This window comes from Thamnophis elegans, chromosome 11 (assembly GCF_009769535.1).
Source record: "Thamnophis elegans isolate rThaEle1 chromosome 11, rThaEle1.pri, whole genome shotgun sequence".
Classification (NCBI taxonomy): domain Eukaryota; kingdom Metazoa; phylum Chordata; class Lepidosauria; order Squamata; family Colubridae; genus Thamnophis; species Thamnophis elegans.
Window position 1 is genome coordinate 32,146,878 of NC_045551.1, and position 22,093 is coordinate 32,168,970.

The 22,093-nt window shown below is 37.0% G+C and overlaps 1 protein-coding gene across 1 annotated transcript in view; it reads right to left on the reverse strand.

Annotated features, from left to right (window-relative positions):
• GABRA5 (gamma-aminobutyric acid type A receptor subunit alpha5) overlaps positions 1-22,093 on the reverse strand; it is a 73,586-nt gene that overhangs the window by 38,639 nt on the left and 12,854 nt on the right. Inside the window, exons 2-4 of the mRNA XM_032226618.1 lie at positions 17,259-17,380; positions 10,531-10,598; positions 10,212-10,432 (exon numbers count right to left, since the gene is read on the reverse strand). Of these exons, the coding sequence (XP_032082509.1) occupies positions 10,212-10,432; positions 10,531-10,598; positions 17,259-17,380 (411 nt within the window). The remainder of the gene's footprint in view (positions 1-10,211; positions 10,433-10,530; positions 10,599-17,258; positions 17,381-22,093) is intronic.

Here is a 22,093-nt window from a genome sequence, read left to right on the forward strand (position 1 = left end):
ACTACTGGTTTCTGTCAGCTTGTCATCTCTCCCCTTTTCATTCCCATTCCCAGGCTCAACCTTTACCTCCCAATTGCCTCCCATGTCCCTTGCACTTTTTGCAGTGGTGGGATTTCAAATAATTTAACAGCTGGTTCTCTGCCCTAATGATTTCTTCCAACAACCAGTTCACCAAACGGCTCAGAAGGTTAACAACCGGTTCTCCTGAACTGGTATGAACTGGCTGAATCCCACCACCAAGCAAAGCAGCTGAAGATGGTAGACCTGACACAAACTTTCATTCTCCTTCATCGCATCCAATGGAGATTTCTTTTAAAATGTGTGTGATTTCAGCAGCATTCCGTGTTTATTGTCTCCAACTTTGTTTCTTCACCTGATTACTTAAAGCAGCAGAACTCTTTTTGCATAAAATAATTTTAATTGGTGAGATTGGTCTATCTCTAAGGTATCATGTGCTGATTTGTCTACTCACACATTATACACTATAGGGCATTATGTTCTTTATTTCATTTTCCCCCCTCTGCTTTTTGCCAGTATTAGTATAAGGTATAAGATCCTTTTTGCCTTCATATTCTGGAATTAAGAGAGAGGATTCCAGGTGAAGGGATCATCCTGGATGATAGGTAATGTACTAAGCAACAACACCATAGCAGGAATTTGGGCCAGAGTTTGTAAACTCAGACAACCTATGGACTCAGTCTGCTGCTCCATAAATGTCATTGTTTGGCATTTAAGGTTGACATTGGAAAACACAATTTCTTCCTTTTCTGCTTCCAGCCTTCAGTGACCTCTGCTCTATCAACTCTAGTGAGCTCTTTTTGGATTTTGTCCAGCATTTAATGTTTGAACTCTGCAGAGCTTTATTGTGGATGAAAAGATCAACACTCCAAATTCATAACTACTACTCATTTCCTGCTCATAGATAGCCTGCAAACTTTTTACCCAGAACATTCTTAATGTTTTGGGACAAGTACAGTAATAAGGTTTAAATGCTATTGGGCTGCTTTCATCACCTCCAATAGCAGAAGAAAGAGCAAGGCAAAGAATGATTCTCATGGTTGTAAGTAGATTCCTTGATCACTGGTTGTGGGGAGATGGGATCATTTACCATTGCCATTATACAAGGTTTATTATTATGGAAGATCCACCCAAATTCCATGAATATAATAACAATAGGCTCCAAAACAGAAAGAATTTTAGAAATTATGTAGGTAAACCACAGGAGTTATGGTGGCTAAACAGAACAGAAGCATTGTGTTACTCCCTTACTGACTTCTGAAACTCCTTGCTGTCCTGCTGCCATCATCCTACCCTTTTCCCTTTACTATTGATGAATGATAAAGCCCTACTTTCTATCTTCTGCTCAACTCTAAAGTAAAGATAAAAGTTCCCCTCAAACATATGTGCTAGTCACTCCCAACTCTAGGGGGAGGTGCTCATCTCCATTTCAAAGCCGAAGAGCCAGCGCTGTCCGAAGACGTCTCCGTGGTCATGCAGCCAGCATGCACAGAACGCTGTTATCTTCCCACCAAAGTGGTCCCTATTTTTCTACTTGCATTTTTACATGCTTTCGAACTGCTAGGTTGGCAGAAGCTAGGACAAGTAACAGAAGCTCACTCCATTATGCAGCACTAGGGATTCAAACCGCTGAACTGCCAACCTTTTTGGTCAACAAGTTCAGCGCCTTACCCACTGCTCAACTCTAAAGGGTCCAGGAAATCAGTCTGTCTTTGCAGCTCTGCGTTCTGAATCCAGCTGAATACAAATGGATGCACTTTTATTTACTCCTAAGTTCTTTCATCTTCATTTCTGAATTTAAAATAGAGTTCAATACAATCACTAGTTGTAAAAGTCCAGGTACTGGCAATATTTGCCCTCAACATTCTGTTGGGTTGTAACTCCCATCTATCGTAATTTTCAAAACTGCTATAGTTTCAGGGAGTTAATTTAAAAACACCTGGTGAGACAGATGTTCTCCATTCCTGTGGTTGTCAATACAAAAATGCCTCTAGTACTGTAAGTTGTCAGTTTCGAGAAGCTTACATTATTATTGAAGTTCTGCTATAACTTGTATATAACAGCTCAGGCAACATTTTATTATCAATAGTGAATAATAATTGATGCCTATATGTGGTCACTAATATGGAGTAGAACATTTTTACACTGCTATCATTTTCCATGGGAAAATCAATATCAAAAAATGTCACAGGCTCATAAAATTAGTTACTGACATCTCACCGTGTAGGTTTATTATTTAAAATAACTTTGTCTAGGTGGCTGTTCTGAGGAAACTTGTACTGTATGTATATAATACATTCAGGCACAATCTGCTAACTACAAAAACTGAACCTCCCTGTAGTTCCCAAAATAAATATATCCACCTAGCCTGCAAGTTGTCCCCCCAAAAGCATTCAGATTTCAGGCCTGATGCAGAATCACATGGTTTGAATGAACTGTAACAATTTGGATGGTATTATGAACACACACACACACACACACTTGAGCATTTATTTTCCCAACCACATGATGGATTGTGAGATCTATTAGGGACACCTTTGTTTTCCTTCGGCCTCTTATGAAGAAAACAGTGTTAATCTCTGCCAGAATTATATACAGAGGATGATCAAACTATCTATCTATCATCTATCTATCTATCTATCTATCTATCTATCTATCTATCTATCTATCTATCTATCTATCATCTGGATATCTACCTATCGATATATCATCTATCTATCTATCTATCTATCTATCTATCTATCTATCTATCTATCTATCTATCATCTGGCTATCTATCTATCTCTCTATCATCTCTCTATCATCTATCTATCTATCTATCTATCTATCTATCTATCTATCTATCTATCTATCTATCTATCTATTGATATATCATCTAGCTATCTATCTTTCATCTAGCTATCTATCTCTCGATATATCATCTATCTATCTGGCTACCTACCTACCTACCTACCTACCTACCTATCTATCATCCTCTTGGAAGTAGTGTAACTGTACAATATGAGCATTCTTTCTGGTTCTGCTGGAAGGACAGAATTGTATCATCAAAGGAAACTGAAGAAGGACATCTCAGCAGCTATGACTTCAAAAATCTAAAGCCTTCCTGTTCCTAAGACAAAATCACCAGTTAAAGCTAAAAGTATCTCAGTTCTGGTTCTCCCACTGTGAGTGATGAAGGACATTATTTTTATTTTTTCCTGCTCACTGTAATGAGATCAAAGGCAGCTTATTGATTTCAGCTTCTTCTCCTTGATAGGACTTTGTAGCTTCAAGAGCATTTTGAAATTAATGTTCAAAGTTTCATCTGCCCTGGGTTTTTTTCTATCCTTAGAAATTAAACCAAAGTACTGAAGGCTTCCAACCACTTTAAAATGTTTATGGGTATTCCAAGAAAATTAATTTCCAACTAAAACTGTGCGGTGGTTGTAAGGTAACTTTGCAGAGAAGTTATGGCTGACAGTGGAAGTGATTTATGAAAAGATGTGTGTGTGTGTGAGAGAGAGGGGGGGAGAGGGAGAGAGAGAGGGAGACTCTGTGTGTGGGGTGTTCTAAGAGGCATTTATGAGAGAGATCAGAGGGGCATATGCCAAAAGTTGGATTGTGCAGACATGATATACATCTTGACCCATTTGCATGGGTGTTGTGACTCTGCATATGCCAAAGGGACAGACACAATACTATTTCTGTCATTGGGACAAAAGTACTGGATTACAAGAAAAATGGCAACAAGGTACTTATTCTTTGGGCTTCTCGTCATTGAAAGATTTATACTTGGAGCATATAAACACTGCTGTACTGTATTTTTACATAGCATTTTGGACCCTTGCTTCCATGAAAGTAAATAATCTCAAAAATATAAATACTTTATCAAAAGAGATCAACAACTTTCTTCCATCATGTCTTACAATTTCTGGTATGATAAAAGTTGCCTTCTTCTAAAGTCTAATCATCATCTCCAAGATGGATCTGGGATATAATATAGGTTAACGTTACTTCTTTATGTCATACTTTTTTAATTGTATCTTGAGCTTTCTTGTTATCTTTCTCAGTAATTATATCAGGTACAGTCAAAAGACTAATATTAAAGTTAAAGCAAAACAAAATCCTGCTAATTAAATAAACAGGCTTTTGTAGAAGGTGTTAGATTTTTTTTCAGGCATAGCTTAGCAAGTCACTTTTATACCTTAGATGACATTACACACAGCTGTGCAGACATTACACAACATCTGGTACACTAGCTTCTCTCTGCAGGAATCTGCCAGATTTAAAATTAAGGGAAGTTTTGTTTTTCCTTTTTAAGAGAATAACCCAGCCTCTTCTACAGGGATGATCAAAAAGAACTCTTTCATTTTATACTAATTAATTTTAATACTTAATGCAATTATAATGCCTTTTTATTAAGTATATTGTGAGACATGAAATCAAAGGCCATCAGATTCACTGTATGGATTTATATTCATGATCAAAGCAAAAGAAGCGTTAAATATTTTTCTCTATTAATAAGCACAGTTCTTCAGTTAAGTTATTGTAACTAAAGGTGAGGATATGCCGCCACTAAGTGGAGGTTCCAGGTACTGCACGTTATTTTTAACAAATAAATTGAACCTGTCAGACCCTTCACACTAGTACATGACATGGTGTTATATAATTACTTGCAATATCAAGGTTAATGATACAGGTGCACTATGCTTCTATAAATGGAAAAATAAGGATAAGATAATTTTATTTAATTTTGTAAAAGTTCACAACTGTAAAAAATATTCTGTTTCTTCAGCATTTTGTAAATGTTTTCCTTATTCTCCACATTGTTGAACATCTCCTTATAAAATTTAGAACATGCAAGATATTTTTAGCATGCTTTTAAAGTTTTTATCCCATAAAGATTTCAACAGATTGTGCCAATAAGACAATCATTTGCCTTATTGAGAGAGCCAAAAAGCTGGCTTCTTTCTAATGTTTAGGTACTGAAAGGAGAATCTGCAGAAAAAGAATGCAGATGCTTCAAGCATTAAATTGAAAACAGGGATGGAGTAATCACACTGATAAAAATTGATTTTCATAATGTAATTCTGGGCTAAGTTGGAGGTACCTGCTGTTTATAGATTATAAATTCAAAAACTGCATTTTAGATAGAGATAGATAGATAGATAGATAGATAGATAGATAGATAGATAGATAGACAGACAGACAGACAGACAGACAGACAGACAGACAGACAGACAGACAGACAGAGACAAAGAAAGAGACACACAGAGAGACAGAAAGACAGTCAGACAGACACAGAGGGGAGAGGGATGGGGGAAGGGGGAAGGGGGAAGGAGGGAGAGGGAGAGAAAGAGAAACTTCTGCCTTTAAGCAATCTGAGGAATTTATAATATCTATTTTTTTAAAATCTAATGCAACCAAACAATCCCATATACATACATACGTACAATCATTAAACACAGATCAAAAGCAGATTTTTAAATTATCTGGGCATATAATATTTTAACCTATAGGAAACAATGAATAGTGCATTAATTTTATATATTATGCAAGTCTACATAATTGGTGAAAACATTTCACGCAAGCAAGACATAACTCCCCCCCCCTTGCTTAGATATGGATTTTACCCCTTGTGAAAATTGCTTTTTTCAAATTTAGACAAGATTCCCTTCTGGCAAGAGCAAAGAAACCATCTTAATCATTACTTACAGAATGATTTAGCTTATCATTTTTATTCTATATAAGTACTAGGTCATTTATGCAATTAATTAGGTTTGTACAATAATCCACAGAAATATTTCCCCACGTGGAAAACCAGTATTTACAATCTCAGAATTAAAGTTCACTGTAGCAATAATTTTGTTCACCAAAGCTCGCTTTTTATGCGCTACGTCATATGTGGAACTGTCCTTTCAACAATGATGCTTTCTTAAGGATTTAATTCTTGTGATTTATTGCTCACACCTTGGATGTGAAGGACTATGGGAATGGTCAATTATTCAACCTCTTAAGTTTGATTTTCCTATCTACATTGAAGAAACAAAAGCAAATTAAAAGTCTCTCTTGAGTACAAAATGCATAATAGAATCTACCAGCAAGAAGTGAGCAGGATTGGTAAAGAAGGCAGCACATTTGCAAACTGAGGCTCTAATTTACAGAGGGGGGGGGAAGCTTCCAGTGGTGCAATACAGGTAATCCTCGACTTATTTATTTATTTATTTATTTATTTATTTATTTATTTATTTGACTTATATACCGCTTCATAGGGCTTTCAGCCCTCTCTAAGCGGTTTACAATTTTTTTTAGCAAATTGAGTCAGCAACTTGCCCCCACAGTCCGGGTCCTCATTTCACCCAGCTCGGAAGGATGGAAGGCTGAGTCGACCTTGAGCCGGTGAGATTTGAACCACTGAACTGCAGATCACAGTCAGCTAAAGTGGCCTGCAGTACTGCACCCTAACCACTGCGCCACCTCGGCCCCTTACAACAGTTCCTTTAGTTCAAAGTTACAATGGCAATAAAAAGTGACTTATGACCATTTTTCACACTTACAACCATTGCAGCATCCCCATGGTCACAAGATCAAAATTCAGACGCTTGACAACTGACTCAGATTTATGGAAGTTGAAGTCTCCCGGTGTGATTTTTCAACTTCTGGCATACAAAATCAATGAGGAAGCCAGATTTACTTAACAACCATGTTACTAACTTAATAATTGCAGTGATTCACTTAACAATTGGCACTTAACAATCCCTTCCTATGGCAAGGAAGCTCGTAAAATGGGGCAAAACTCCGTTAACAACTGTCTTCACTTAGCAACATAAATTTTGGACTCAATTGTGGTTGTAAGTCAAGGATTGTCTGTAGCATACGTAATGACATAGTAATGGAAGTGGACAGTGGGACATATGATATATCATGAACGTTTAAACTAATGGCTCCAGGTGCCAAAGGAAATTGGACCACTGAGCCAATTTGCCTCGTCTTCATTTTTGCCAGCCACCTGGTTAGTGTGATCAGGCAGTTGGCTCTCTTACTTTTAATGGCCTAAATCCAAACCATTTCATCAATTTTTTTTAAAGTTCAGCTTTGTTAACAATCATAGATCATTGGTCAAAAGGATACTTAATCCAAAAGATAAGAACATAAAAGAGTAAGAACAATAAAAAAAAACTGTGAACACACTTAAGGATTTAGAAATAGAATTTAAAAATCCAAAAAGGATCTAAGAAAACATGATGATCTAAGGCATAATATAAAATAAATCAGCCTGTGAGGCTGTTCAATATTTAATAAGTGGGAAGGGATAATAGTTGCCCACTTGATGGCAATATCAACAGCATAAAATTTAACTATCTTTCTAGATATTTCTGCAGACACAAGGGCTAATAGGAGACAAATTTTCTTCACAATGGGCCAGCCACAACAGTTTAACAGCAGGAGGATAATTAAGACTCATTGCCAAGCTGTGTAAAATGGGCAGGACAATCAGAACTAACAAATTCAATATTTCCCAGTTAAGCAGTACTGGAAGACCATGCAGTGCATCTCACTTCTGCTAACATAGAATTGCTCTGTGAGACCTCTAATTGTGACACATAAAAGAAAGAAAGAAAGAAAGAAAGAAAGAAAGAAAGAAAGAAAGAAAGAAAGAAAGAAAGAAAGAAGGCAAAGTATTACCTCTTGCTAACAAAAGTGTTTTCAGTACATCAGACATGTTGGTTAAATAATTATCTGGAATAACTGTTCAAACTACCTATTTTAATAAGAGGAAATCGCTGGTAGAAATAGAAGGTATGCTGAACCTCAGTTCGAAGATGGCTCTTCCAAAGCTTAATAGAGCAAACTACTAGGTTGAAAGCCCATAATATCAAGCAGAAATTTGATTCCTTTTTTTCTTTTGAAAAGTCAAACAAGTTACAAAGTGCATTAATGTAAACCGTCTAGAACATGTTCCTCAACCTTGGAAACTTTAAGATGTGTAGACTTCAACACCTAGTGTTCCCCAACAAGTCAAATAAGGTTAAAAGCACCAATATCAGTGGTGGGTTGCTCCCGGTAGTAGTGGCGGTGGGAGTCCCTGCCCGCCCGCATGGACACTTCTGCGCATGCAGTAGTAATGTGCAGAGTATTACAGTAGTAAAAGTATTTGCAACTCACCACTGACCAATACAGTCAGACTAGTCCTAATTCTAAGCATAGGAAATAGGTGGGTACATTGCAAGAAACTGAGAATATAAATTTTAAAATGTTTGATTAAGATTCTTCCAAAGGAGAAAATTTTACAGCACTGGGTAAGCTTCCTTCAATCCATAGCAAAATAAGTTTTAACTACATGTTTAAGAACTTTTTAAAAATTAATACATGGGAGAAATAGTAATTAAAACTTTGATTTTAGAAAGCTATAAATGGAGTAAGAGTACAAGTAAATTTGTAATAAAATTTTGGAATTAATTATAAAGAATCCTTCAAATGGAAAAATGCTATTGTTTTTATTTAGTTTTTTAAAAATAATTCAATAAAGTGTTTAAAAATTGGACACTAGAGGGAACTGAAGAGAATGAAAGATTACAATTAAAGGGGATATCATTCAAACTAGACTTACAAATACAGAATAAAATAAAATATTTTCACATTGGGTATATTGAATGTTATTTTTGGAAAATGAACCCAGAAATTAATTTTAATAGTATCCACCTTTATAGATAGACTATGTCTAAAATATGTCATGGAGGAGAAACTCATTTTCCTAAATAAAGTCTGACTTTATTTAAATATGTATCTGTGTTATTATTCAATTATAAATTAATTAAATTAATATTACATTATAAATTATTGTATTATTTTAAAACAAATTATAAAGACTGAATTTAAAAATGACAGGCTACAAGAATAATGAAATAAAAGGTGTTAAATTGGACACACAAAACACTGGTTGATTTTTGTTGTTTGTATATAATTTTTAGTTATTAAAACTGTCTTTAATTATTAAGGCAGTGACTGGGACAATTTTCCCATATTGGATTTACTAAAGAATCCTGTTAAAGCTGGGAAGAATTTTTTAAGAAGGGACAAGTATATATGAAAAGAAATTAAGTTCTACAATATTATTTGGAGAGACTAAAGATCAAGATGGTCAGAAGTAAAATCAAGTTGGTTTATTTGATCAAGGTTGAAATAGAAATGGTGTTATCACTATTAATGGACTTTTGCTGACATTGGTTCAGAAATGATGGATGCTTTAAGGATTTTATAGATAAGAGATGAGATATGGGAAGATTGTATTTTAGAAGAATGTAATATATTACTAAATATAAATATATCCCATAAAGATGGGAAGTCCTTTTTTATATATTTTCTTTTTTTAACTTTATTTGTATGTTTTCTTTCTTTCCGTTTGTCTAATTTTTCTCCTTTTCCCCCTTTCTTTTCTATACCTACTTTTTTCATTTTATTTTTTTCCCGTTTCACTTATTTTTACTAATAGTATTAAATTACTATTATGTGCAGGTTTGAGACCTGAAGCCATGCAAAGGGGTGAGTTCCTGTTACTTGTCCCAGCTCCTGCCCACCGAGCAGTTCGAAAGCATGGAAATGCGAGTAGATTAATAGGTGCCACTTCAGTGGGAAGGTAACAGTGTTCTGTGAGCCTTTGGCATATAGCCACGCTGGCCACATGACCATGGAAATTGTCTTCGGACAACATTGACTCCATCGGCCAAGAAACAGAGATGAGCACTATGTCCTACAGTGGGACATGACTGACAGTGAAACCTTTAACTTTTACTATTAAATAATATAACTGTTGACAGTTGTTAATATTTAATATTTAAAATCCAGAACCACCATGAGCTGAAAAATATATCTGCTCAAACACCTATTCATCCACATCTTCAACGTCTTATGTTCTAATTGATTAAATTTAATTAAAGTTATTTGAATCATTTCCACTAACAAAAATGTACAAAAGCAAGGGCAAATTAAACTCTTTAGTATAGGCCGTAAATCCATGGTGAATATTGTGGGGAAAGGGAAGGGTTTCATTAAAAACAGTTTTGTTCAACATTGTGCATTAGTTGCTAACCGAAAAGTGTGATGGTGATTTCCACTGATTTTGGACATTCTCCCATGTAGGTGTGAGGGTTTTTCCTGCTTTTATGAAGAATGTAGAATGAGATTCAAAGTATGTCAGCTGTCATAAGGCTCACCTCATTGTGTACAGCAAGGTTCCATCATCCTCAAGACGCAGCAGCTTGTTGGGAGTTGTCATGTTATGAGCAATGGATTTTTTGCCATTGTGGAAAAATGTATCTGGGGTCCAAATCTTACTGGCCAGAAGATTATTAAGAGGGAGACGTTGCATTGGGCCTTTAAATCGAAGCCTTTCATCTTTCCAGCTTTGTCGGAAAAAAACATCAATAGTATATTCCTGGTATAAAAAAAGAGAGAATTACACAAGGATCCACTTCTTAAACTATCCAAGCAACAATAACAGGTGAAGCTTAGAATCTGTGCAGTCCAACCTACCATTTCAGTGTCAGAAACTGGACCGAAACTGGTGACATAGATATCTGTTTTCACCTCCGTTATTCTCTCTATTGGAAAAAAAAAACCATGCGGTAAATCAACAGCTGCAGCATTAGCAGGTGAGTGAGAGAGCTGTCTTAACTTTGTTCTTGATAACAGAACTTATGCAGCACTAAGAGTATTCCCTGGGACTCAAATATGAAAGAGCTTTCATCCCCCTGACTTCCATATCAAACAATTAAGGTGCAAAATCAAACCCTGGGCCGAAAAGTGGCAATATGCCTGCTACATCTCTAAAACGCATCACTAATCTCCCCCAAATAACTTAAAACATTTAAAATAAATATCAAGTGAAAACACCAACATCTCAATCTCATGTAAGAAAAATGTATTTCAACAATCTCACTCAAAACACCTAGAGATTTTAGCAACTTTAATTCTGGTAGATATATTGGCCAAAAAACTGGAAAACGTTGTCAATCTTAATTCTGAGAAATACAATAATCATTCATCACTTCTATATAAAATGTACCACAAAATTTTTGTCAGTGCTACATATATTGCAGTAGATGAGCCCAAGGGAAAGTAGAAATATATAAAGTATGTGCAAGTTTTGATCCAAGCAAAAGTTATTTCTAAGTGTCTAAATTAAGTTTCAATTAACAGGGCAATATGCTGCCTGTTGGGATTCCACATACAACATTACATAACAATAGTAATTAAGCTTATATCCTGTTCCATAGTGCTTTATGGCAATCTGTGAGTGGTTTACAGAATCAGCATATTTCCCCTAACAATCTGACTCCTGATTTTACAGACCTTGGAAGGATGGAAGGCTGAGTCAACCTTGAGCTGGTCAGGATCGAACTCCTGGCTATGGGCAGAGCCTGCAATACTGTATTTTAACCATTGCACTATCACAGCTCCTGGATACATGTTACATTATATAATAATACATATAAGCATACAAGGAAAAATAAAACAAAGGGAACATTCCCAGGGGAAGATGAATCACTGGAAGAACAAAAAATCACTGGGGATAAGTAATATACCATAGCTTACATCTGTTACAAGACTTATCAAGTAGACTTATTTTTCAGCACAACTTAAAGTTAACCTCCTTTATTCTTCTTTCAGAAAACATCAGCTGGGTAACATGAGCTGATTAATAGGACTTCTGCAGAGTGGGGATCAAAAATAGTCAAGATGGTTGACACAAATAGGTAACCATGGCCACACTCCTTTTGAAGTACAGCATGCATGGGATACAAATAGCCTTCAATAGTAATTATGCATTAAAAAAAGGCAGCAGAGCTTCAACTGTGCAATTGCCATCTTGACATTTTTGGGTCCCTTCCCACCCCCAAATGCCCCCCCCCTATTTAAGGAAAAACATATTCAAATATGACTTAGGAGACTTGACTGATTGATTTTGTATTGTCAATTCAGTTTTTGATTCCTGGCAAATGCCCAGATGTACTTCCATATTTTACCCCATAATTTTCATAAATGAAAGAAAATCTTTTGAAACTTTGAAAATATTTATATTATTCTTAATGTTGAGAGATTTATAGTATTTTCCCAGTTTTTTTTAAAAACTACCTGATATCATATTGCCACTATCATATATTATACTTAATTGACATATCATTTTTCAATTTTGAAGAGTCCTAATGTTAATTTAAAATATTTTAATTAATTGATTAGGAGCCAGTTTATTGCAATGGTTAAGGATTCAAGCTAGAAACCAGGAGATGGTGAGTTCTCATTTTGCCATGAAGCCAGCTGATTAACCTTGGATCAATCACAGACTCTGTCCTAGGAAGAAGCAGACAATGGCAAACCACTTCCGAAATCTTGCCTAGAAAACCTCAGGGACCTGTCCAGGCAGGCACCAGGAGTCAAATAATGACTGAAAGGCACACACACACACACACACACACAACAATGTTAACTAGAAACAGACGGACATATTCTATTTTTTTCCCAGGAAAATTCCTAATATTTTTATTTCTGGATTGGAAACATACTTGATTCTGAAGAAAACTATAATTTTAAATGTACGTTTTCAAAGGAATCTGCTACAAGTCATGACAAAAGCACACCTCTCATGATAGATAAGTGATATAATTTGGGTGCATCTCATGACCAATGACTGCAATTCAGCAAATTGACAGCAGAGGAAACAGCAGCAAGATAACACTACATAGTTTATGGCAGGATTGTACATGCAATCAAAATATGTTTGTTTTTATAAACAAGATAGTAAAATTTGGCCATGTTCATAGAAACTGCTTTTATAATAGAAGCAAACATAGAACAAAGAGAACTGCATGGATACTTTTTAAATAGTATAGCTATAAGATGAGTAGAGTTATAAGGCAAAATATTTATAAGGTGAACACCTGCATTCTTATAAAAATGCAATGTAAGAAGACACTGCCGTTTTTGCAGAATTGTCTTGTTTCCTACAGATTCACAACTGCCCCATTAAGCAAAGAAGCCAGACCTCCTGAAAAGAGCATTACAGTCAAGCATTATACATCAATGCAAATCCATTCAGCTGTCTCAATTTTGATCAAGCCTGCCTCTCTCTTTAATACTTCTTGAGGAACATTTAAGGCCACAGTAGCTGCATATGTGTTTTGACCAAATCAAGTTTTAATGCTGCTATTATTTGGAGAGAGAAAAATATCTGGTGTAGAAGCTGGTCTTTTAATCACTGGTCCTGTACTTAGGGTTGCTTTTCCAAGATTAAAATCTTGGTTTTGGAGGAGCTGGTCTCAAGTACAACCTCAAGGGGATATTGACTCGACCACTAGGTTTAATTAAACCCAATAGATGGTTTGATGTATAAACACTACACTGTCTACATATAAATATAGTTGCAAAATGTCTATTGCCTCATTTTGTGGATGCCCTAAATTAGTTAGTTTGGATACAAGAAGGTTAATATACAAATTAAACAACTGGAGGGGAAATATATCCCCATCTCTCTTCTTTCCAAGTTGGAATCTCTTTAGTGCAGTGACCTTGCATACAGCAACAGACCTTTTATTCTAGAATTCTCATCAGGTTTATGCATTAGCATTAGTAGCTGCTACCTATGGATTTATGAGTTTATGCCACAACCTTATCCTGGAAGTAAGATGAAGTGCAGCCCTAAACATGATGAATAAATGTGATTATATAATGCAAAGCCCGGCTTTGATTAATATTTTTCAGCCAGATGTTGCTGTATGAGGGCATGGTCAAGGATATAGAATGTCCAGCTTCAAAACATGTTTGTTCCTCTGCCAAAATACACTTTAGTCTAGACTGACCTAATCAGGCAATTTATTATGTAGCAGAGAACTTAATTATTCTGTTTAAAAGGCTGATGGTTAGTAGGCAACTGCTGACCATCATTTTACAGATAGATGTCACTATAATGCTTTGGTGTTTTCCCACAGTGATAGACATGGGTCAAGAGAAAAGCAAGTACAAATCTTCACCATTCCAAATTATTGCATAAACTTTTATTACTCCTGAAGTAATTACCTGGGACTATGCAGGTTTCAGCTGTCTTATAAGGCCTGTTATTTTAGAATCTGTAATTGGAGTCCAGTTAGGAGACTGGTTGAGATTTGTGTCAGATTTGTGGAAGTCTTTTCCTATCTATTTCTATAAGTATTTTTTTCCTCGTCTCTGTAATACAATAAAGTGGTCCTCCCACGCTGTTGCCAGTAAAATATAAAATAAACTCAAGAGTCAGAATGCACATGTTGTTGTTTCCTCCAAAATCATGCAACTGACTCCAGTTTTATCTTACTTTAGTATAAATGTGTGAAGGTTGGGAGAGAGATTTTGAAGAAAATCACACATATACAAACAGAAATAAGGAAATTTTTTAATTCTTTTAAAAAAGCAAAACAAAACAAAGACCCACAGAAGAGAGAGAATCAGGTTCAGTAAATAAAGCTTATATTTGGGTTATATTACATTGTCCTCTCTTCTGAAGTGGTGGTCTCCTTCAAATCACACCTGCACATGATTTATTTCATGTATCAAGAGGTTCAGTCTTATTATTCTAGAAAATAGAATAATGATTTCTGCCTAGTTTTCTGACATGTTTTGTGCATAAATTTATTTCATTCTCATTTTCTCTCTCTCTCTCTCTGCATCTTCAAGTCAGTTTTTTTACTCCTTTTGAGTGTTTGAACTTGGCAAGGCTTCTCAAAAGTGGTTGCCATTGCCTTCTGAGAGAGGATGATTGTTCCAAGTCATCTAGCTGGTTTTATGCCTAAAACAGGACTAGAATATCCAGTTTTAACCACTACACCAAACTGGTTTTCTTGATTTACTCATTAAAGAAGCTGTTTACTGAAGTCTAAAATATTTGGTGATTTGTAGAAACTCGTTTACTAGAAATTTAGTGGCATTTAAGTATGAGAGGAAAATCAATTTAATTAGTTAACTTCATGGGATAGATCTTTGTCTCAGTTTTTATAAAATGTTGGCATTAATCTCGGAAGGCCATCCTGTGCACAGAGCATGCAAACAAGTAGGAATGGAGAAAAAAGGGATCCTCTTAGAAGAGATCCTTCCATTTCCACAAAACAAATTGTTCTCTCATAGTAGGAAAAGCAGAAAGGGGATTATGCCGGGGACATGCTGAAAGAGGTTTAAAAAGGTAAAGGTAAAGGTTCCCCTCGCACATATGTGCTAGTCATTCCCAACGCTAGGGGGCAGTGCTCATCTCTGCTTCCAGGCCAAAGAGCCAGTGCTGAAGGTCTGAAGGTTGTTCCTATTTTTCTACTTACATTTTTTATGTGCTTTCAAACTGCTAGATTGGCAGAACCTGGGACAGGTAACGGGAGCTCACTCCATTACGCGGCGCTAGGGATTCGAACTGCCAAACTGCCGACCTTTCTGATTGACAAGCTCAGCATCTTAGCCGCCGCATCAAATATACATTCAAATATACATGTGTGTAATGCACACACACAGAGGGAGAGGGATAGGAGGAAGGGGAAGAGGGAGGGAGAGGGGGGAAAGGAGGGACGTGTCTCATCAATCTCTAAATATTGTTTTAAAGTCAATTTGAAAAGTTATACAGTATTAGTGGGTTGCTTTCTTACATAGTGTGTTTTGGTACCCACATTGATATGCAAAACGTATCTTAAAAACAGCATCTTAGCCACTGCGTCCCCTGAAAGAGGTTTAAGGCCTCTTTGTTCCAAAATTTCCAAAATTGGGGCATTTCTTACAAGTTACTACATTTCCATTGCCCTCATATTAAATGGGACTGCAGGTGATTTTCATATGGCAGCACAGACCCTACAGCTTGCTTTTAAATACAATCTTTCTCCTCTCTGTCCCCATGAAAGATGAAAGCAGCAACTGGGCATCTCTCAGTGATTGTTCTCAAGATGACAAGCATGAATTCTGACTGGAAGACATAAAACAATCTTTAAGATTAAAAATAAATAAAAGAAAGGAAACCACCCTTTGGGAAGGTTTCTCAGCACATGTTTTAACTAATTCCTTGCCTTGCCATGTTGGTCCCTACAATTATTTAGATGTTCAAAACATTGGTATACTCTCATTCATTTAAAAGACAGTGAATGGTTATAATATCTACATTAACACATAACAACAAAAACATACATTGAATGATAAAATGGACCAACCAAGAGCACAAAGCAAAAAAAAAGCATTTCTGGAATTGTGTCTCCGGGAGGAAACATTGAACTTATTGCAAGAAAAACAGTGTTGTGGCGTGCCAGCGGCCAGTGAAGCTGGCAGCAGATTCGGACAGTGAGGAAGTTGGGGAGGGACATGGACCAGCCCTGGAGGCTGGGAAAGGCTGGGAAAAGGGCTCTGCATCGGAGGCGTCTGACAGTTATCAGCTGCCTTCGGAGCTAGATAGCAGTGAGGCAGAGGAACAGCTGGAGCCTATTCCCATGTGCACATGCACAGAGCTGCCAAAAGAAAAGAACAGCTCAGAAACCAGGGTCAACTTGGAAGTAAAGCCACAGGGGGATGATGAATGGCCCCTCCCATAGGAAATAAAAGAGGAGTAAAAGGGGAGTGGACTTTTGCAGGAAACAATTCATTCGTTTGTTCATTCATTTTAGGAGTGTGAAGTCCATGAATCTCAGAAACTCTGTGCCAAGTCTTTCCTTGCACAGCACGGCATTTGAAAAATATTTACATGGCAGCTTTCCAAGCTAGATAAGGTCTGTGGTCATAAATTCACCTTTGAAAGACTGTTTACCAGGTCTTTGCTGAATGTGAAGGGGGGGAATACACATTTGTTTAGTAGAAGTGGTTTTGCCAGGACCAGGAATCTGCGTTGTGCTTTTTGGGGAAGCCTAGGTCAGAATAGACAGCAGGAAGGTTGCTGTGGTATAAAATAAATATGCGTCACAACCAAATTAGTGTTTGCTTTATTATTACATATTGCATTTCAGTATGGTGAATTGAGAGCCAATTTGGTCTAATGGTTAAGGCATCAAGCTAGAAAGCACAATGTCCGTTTGTTCTGCTCCCATCTTAATCATGAAAGCCAGCTGGATGACCTTGCTCATTCTCTCCCAGCCTAAGTCAAGTCTCAGTGATGTTGTGGTGGTGAAATAGGAGGAGAAAGGATACAATTGCTGCCTTAAGTTATCTGTAAAAATAATAAAGATGAGACATAAATAAATTAAAAGAGAAAATAAAAATTATTGTATTATTTATCATACCTCCCAGACCTGGGCGAAGTCTGTTATCGTATCCATCCAATAGGCCATCAAGGATCCGAGTGAATATGGTAATGTTATCATTGGTGTCATGTTTCCCTGAAGCTGTTGGCATCTGTGAGAAGCTGTTAAAAAGGAGAGTATAGGAAGAACGTAAATATAATCAACCTTGGCTAGAGGTTGCCTTATATTTCAATTTTCATTTAATTATTTAGATTGGCTTATTGCTGGCTATCAATGTTTCCTAGTGGTTTACAATAAAGATAGTAAGCATCTAGGACTGGATAATGGAAGACTTCACAGGAGAGATTACAGAAAAATGTGTGGTCTTAACTGTTTTATAGAAAACTTAACCGTTTTATAGAAGCTTTCTGCCATTATATTCCACCATTGTGCAATTGTTCTCCATTTATATCCTGTAAACAAACACACAAATCTCTCCATATAGTTTCCCTTATCAGCAGAAATTACTGTGCTGGAAAGCGCCTCAGGAATCATCAATCCCTGCAAATTCAGGAAATGTGATGCATGGTTGAGACTCATGAGTAACAAGGGCAGTTTGCAAACAACTTTAGAAATAATCTGTATTAATGTTGAACAGTTGATACCGTTAGAAACACTATAAAACATTCCAGAAGATCAGGACTTGTTAGTTACACTGTAATATATAGCATCATGTCCCATGCTGAATAGCCATTACCCTAAACAGCCTTGATTACGTGAAATGAATAAATTCAAAGTGCAGACAATAATTGATTGACTTCTCCATGTAGATCAGCTTCTTAATTTGGATCTACCATTGAGGTTGGACAATCATGGAAAAACAATGGCAAGGAAAACAGCTAACTTCAATTGTTAAACTGTTAAACCGGCTACAGCCCCGATCAGAGGAGAAAACCTAGCTTTGTGACTCATACGCTGGTAGCCTCCAGTTTGAATTATTGTTTTAGAAATTATGCTCTGTGAATAGCCCGAAAGACAATCTAAAGCTTGCAGCTGGGCCAGAATACCCAGCAGCATGGGTAGTGTGAGTATCTATTGAGATTTGACGACATCCATTTGACAGAACTTCAGTGGTTGCTGGTTGCTTTTTGAGGCCAATTAAAAATATTTTTAATGATATATAAAGCCTTACACAGCTTTAGATAAAGGATCTTGCAGGATTGCCTAATCCCACAGAGTCTGTCTTGCCTGATTAGATCACTGCAGCTCCAGTAGTTACATTTGACACCAGAATTAGCTGTGACTGCAGCAGCATATTGGTCCAGTAAAAATAAAATAATTCTACAGTTATTTATGTTTCTTTTTTTCATGTTTGGATTCAAGTTCTGAAACAAAGTGTCATTGGAGTTGAAACAACCCCTTTTGTTATTACACCCCACAAAACTTCAGAAAAGGGACTCAAACAGATAAAAAGATTTTACCTAGACTTTAACCAGTGTTGGGATTTAGCCAATTCAGGAGAACTGGTTGTTAACTTTCTAAGCAGTTCAGAAAACCGGTTGTTGGAAGAAATCTCATTTTGTTTTTTTCCCACTTTACAGAGCTAATCCTGTAAGGAAGGCAGGAAGGAAACATTCTGGTGTTGTTTCTAGCCTAATCTTTATTGCCCTGCTTACAGAAACTGCCTCTCCGGTTAACCCTTATTACATTATAACAGCTAATGCAAAGCACTCATCGAAGTGATGTTGAGTTGCCACGGCCACCCAGTCACATGACCATAGAGCCACACCTACCCCAGCTGGTCATTAGGACAGAGGACCGGTTGTTAAATTATTTGAATTGCACCACTGGCTTTTACTGTTTTAACTCTCTTTTGATAGCTTATATTTATATAATGTACATATAAAGCATCTTCTTGTTTTAATAATGCATTACATTGTGCTTTTGTTTTAATTGTATTTCTGGGAGCCATCCTGGTCTTTGGCATACAAATATATAGCATACAAATATTCTAAATAAATTTAGAAATATGTAATGCATATGTGGGAGGACAGGCATGTCTGTACAATGAAAGCACCTACTTTTTCTATCTCTGTAGTTGTACTTGTTTTTTTAAAGATACTTTAAAACTTACATTCAAAAAGTTGTTAATAAGGCCAAACAAATTCTAATTTGATTAGATAGTTCTACTTAGTTTAAATTAACTCTGGTTAATTGGATTGTTCCACAGTTATGTAATCAATTATTTCTCACTTTCTGATACATGTAAAAGTACTATTTGGTGGTATTTGTTTTAAAAAAATTCTGAAAATCTTCTCAAGGCTTCAGGGGGCTGCATGAAGCTCAGGAGCTTCAGATTCTGTACATCTGCTTTAAAAAAAGTATTCAACAGACCTTCGAATCAAAAACTTGATTATTACAGGAGTCTGCAAAAATCACTTCTCAGGTTGGCAATGGTTCTGGAGACTTATGCAAAAAGTCAGGTGCAAGTTTTTCTTTTACAGGAAGATTATTAGAAAGAAAATAAGAGGTACTGATACATCAGGCCAGATCAATTCTAAATTGCTGGAATTCTAACTACTGCATTTTTCGGAGTATAAGATACACCCTTTTGCTTCAAAAAAGAGGTTGAAAATCTAGGTGCATCTTATACACTGGATACAGCATTTTTTGCCTCCCAAAGTCCTGCCCCTTCACCAAAATGGTCGTACATAGCCTTATAGAGGCTTTTAGAGAGCTCGTGGGGGCTGGGGAGGGCAGAAATGAGCAAAAAGTGGCCCATTTTCCCCCCTCACCGGCAGAAGCACTCTATAAGCTTCCTAAAGGCTACTCATGCCTTTTGGGGGGGGGGGGGGAATGGCCCTGTTTTCGCAAAAAAAAGGCCCGTTTTTGGGAGGTTTGTAGAATGTAAAAACTTTTTTTGCCCTTTCGGAAGGTTCTTTAGATAGAGTGGTTGATGAGAATTACATTGATCATGTGCTGTGCCAGCAGAAACAAAGTCTTGTCAGCAATTTCCTTCTCCAGCACATGGATAAATTTCACCTGGAAACATCTACCTACCTACCTACCTACTCTCTCTCGCCCTACCTACCAACTGTATTTCTCTCTCTCTCTCTCTCTCTCTCCCTCTACCTACCTACCTACCTACCTACCTACCTACCTACTCTCTATCTCTCCCTATCTACTGTATTTATCTCTCCTGTATTTCTCTCTCTTTATCTCTCTCTATTCCTCTCTCCCTATCCCTCTACCTACCTACCTACCTACCTACTCTCTCTCTCCCTACCTATGTATCTCTCTCTCTCTCTCCCTTTATCTACCTAACTACCTAACTACTCACTCTCCCTAGCTACCTACTGTATTTCTCTCTCTCTCCCTCTCTCTCTCCCTCCCTCCCTCCCTCCCTCCCTCCCTCCCTCCCTTTGCTTCTTCAAAACCTTGGTGCGTCTTATACTCCGGTGCGTCTTATACTCCGAAAAATAAGGTACATCCCTCTGAGCTGAATAAATATTATTAAATATATTTTAAAGAATCTTGCTTGGTCAATTTTTAGTTTTAGTCAGTTGCTAGAGAGTCTAACAATTCTGGCCTTGGTTCAAGGTACACATTTCATTTCATTCATCCATTCATTTCATTCCATTCATTCACACACTGGAACTAGCAGCCATTAGATTAAAAGAAGGCTGTTTTCTACACCTGTCTCAGCTTCCAAGGCCACCAAGTAACACACGGAGTAATCACTAATTTCTATAGCTGTGGTGGCAAACCTATGGCACGTGTCCAAGAGGTGGCATGCAGAGCCCTCTCTGCTGTTACACATACTGTCGCCCCAGGTCAGATCTCCATGGCATTTCTTTCATGAGCTTCTGTTTCCCTGCAAATGATGAAACAGAAGATCACAAAAGAAAAAGATCTTACCTCTTGCCATGCTGTCAGTGTTGGGATGCCCCACCTCCCAGCCGCCAGCTGGTATTTCAGTCTTTGCTGCAAATCCATGCATGCCCATGCATGCCCACACGTGTGCACCTTTCAGTTTCGGCATGTGCATGCGCATGCGTGCAGTTTGGGCACTAGGTGTCTAAAAGGTTCACCAACACTGTTCTATAGCATGGGATAAAGCAGACTAGAGTTTAAATTGTGGACTCTATCTACTGCAATAGGCATTCAAATTATTGTGTTTTATTTCTTGCTTATCTGCCATAAAGAATGTGAGAAATACACTACCAACTTGTATCCACAATTCTGCCAAGTTTAGTCAAGAGCAGTGGTCAAGTAGGACTTTGTCATTTCTGCAACTATTGCCCATGTATAAATTTACTTGTTTTCTCTTTCCTTCTTATAATCTACCCCCTTCTGGCCTTTTCAAAACTTTTCCTGTTTTAATTGACCTTTCACAAATCCTAGCCACTTCTTTAGGCTGAAGAACTTGAGTTGGTAGAGATGGAAGCTGCTGGTGTAACACAGTGAGAGTGAGAGTTAGCATGCCGTTTCTCAAAGACCTATTTGTACCTGTAAATTTTATATAAGTGGCTTTTGAAATCTTACAAATCTGTATTGAGGAGGGATGTCTCCTCAATTTCATCTTGATCTCAGTTCTCTGCCCTAAATGAGCATATATGAAAACCGTGATTTTATGATGATTTTAACAATTTAAATAATGAATACAGTCTAAAAAAAATCCCCTTTTGATCATTTTATCTGTTTGAAATGGTTAAACTTGGACATTTCTTTAGGGGTTAAAAATAGCACACTGTCAAATGCAAACCACCCACAAAAGCAGGGAATGTAATTATGGTTCTGCCAGTATGGTTGAAGCATGGGGAGAAGCAATATCACTTCTCCAAAGTCAGGAAAAGGAAGCCCTAAAATGTTGTTTTTCAAAATAATGGGGGGGG